This window comes from Nestor notabilis, unplaced genomic scaffold, assembly GCF_000696875.1.
Source record: "Nestor notabilis isolate BGI_N333 unplaced genomic scaffold, ASM69687v1 scaffold22108, whole genome shotgun sequence".
Taxonomy (NCBI): domain Eukaryota; kingdom Metazoa; phylum Chordata; class Aves; order Psittaciformes; family Psittacidae; genus Nestor; species Nestor notabilis.
Window position 1 is genome coordinate 3,557 of NW_009940912.1, and position 348 is coordinate 3,904.

Sequence of the window (348 nt, forward strand, 5' to 3'; positions counted from 1 at the left end):
GGCCGATGCCACGCTCAGCAAGCAGGGGTCCATCTACGAGCTGATGCTGGAGCCAGCCCTGTTCGCGCACGGCGCGCTGGAGGGTGCTCAGCTGGCTGCTGATATCTCTGTCCTCGAGATCGGTGAGTGGTGGTGTGTGATGCCGGGCACACTTGGGGGTGTGCGGCCCTGGGCATGGTGCTGGGTGCAGCCCTGGGCACCTTGCAGTATGCCCAAGCACATACCTCTTCTAGGCTGAGCACTGATGGAGCTCAGCACACCTGTGGTCCCCATAAGTGTGCCTTGGGGTCAGCCCCATCTCTCTTCATATCCCCCATGACACCACAAGAGCCCCTCCAGCCCCAGCAG

The 348-nt window shown here is 62.6% G+C and overlaps 1 protein-coding gene across 1 annotated transcript in view; it reads left to right on the plus strand.

The window, feature by feature from the left end:
- Positions 1 to 122, plus strand: part of LOC104410457 (nuclear receptor ROR-beta-like) — a gene marked incomplete at both ends in the record, with an annotated part of 2,059 nt that extends 1,937 nt beyond the window's left edge. The window contains one exon of the mRNA XM_010020619.1: positions 1 to 122. Coding sequence (XP_010018921.1) covers positions 1 to 122 — 122 coding nt within the window.
- Between the last annotated feature and the right edge of the window lie 226 nt (positions 123 to 348).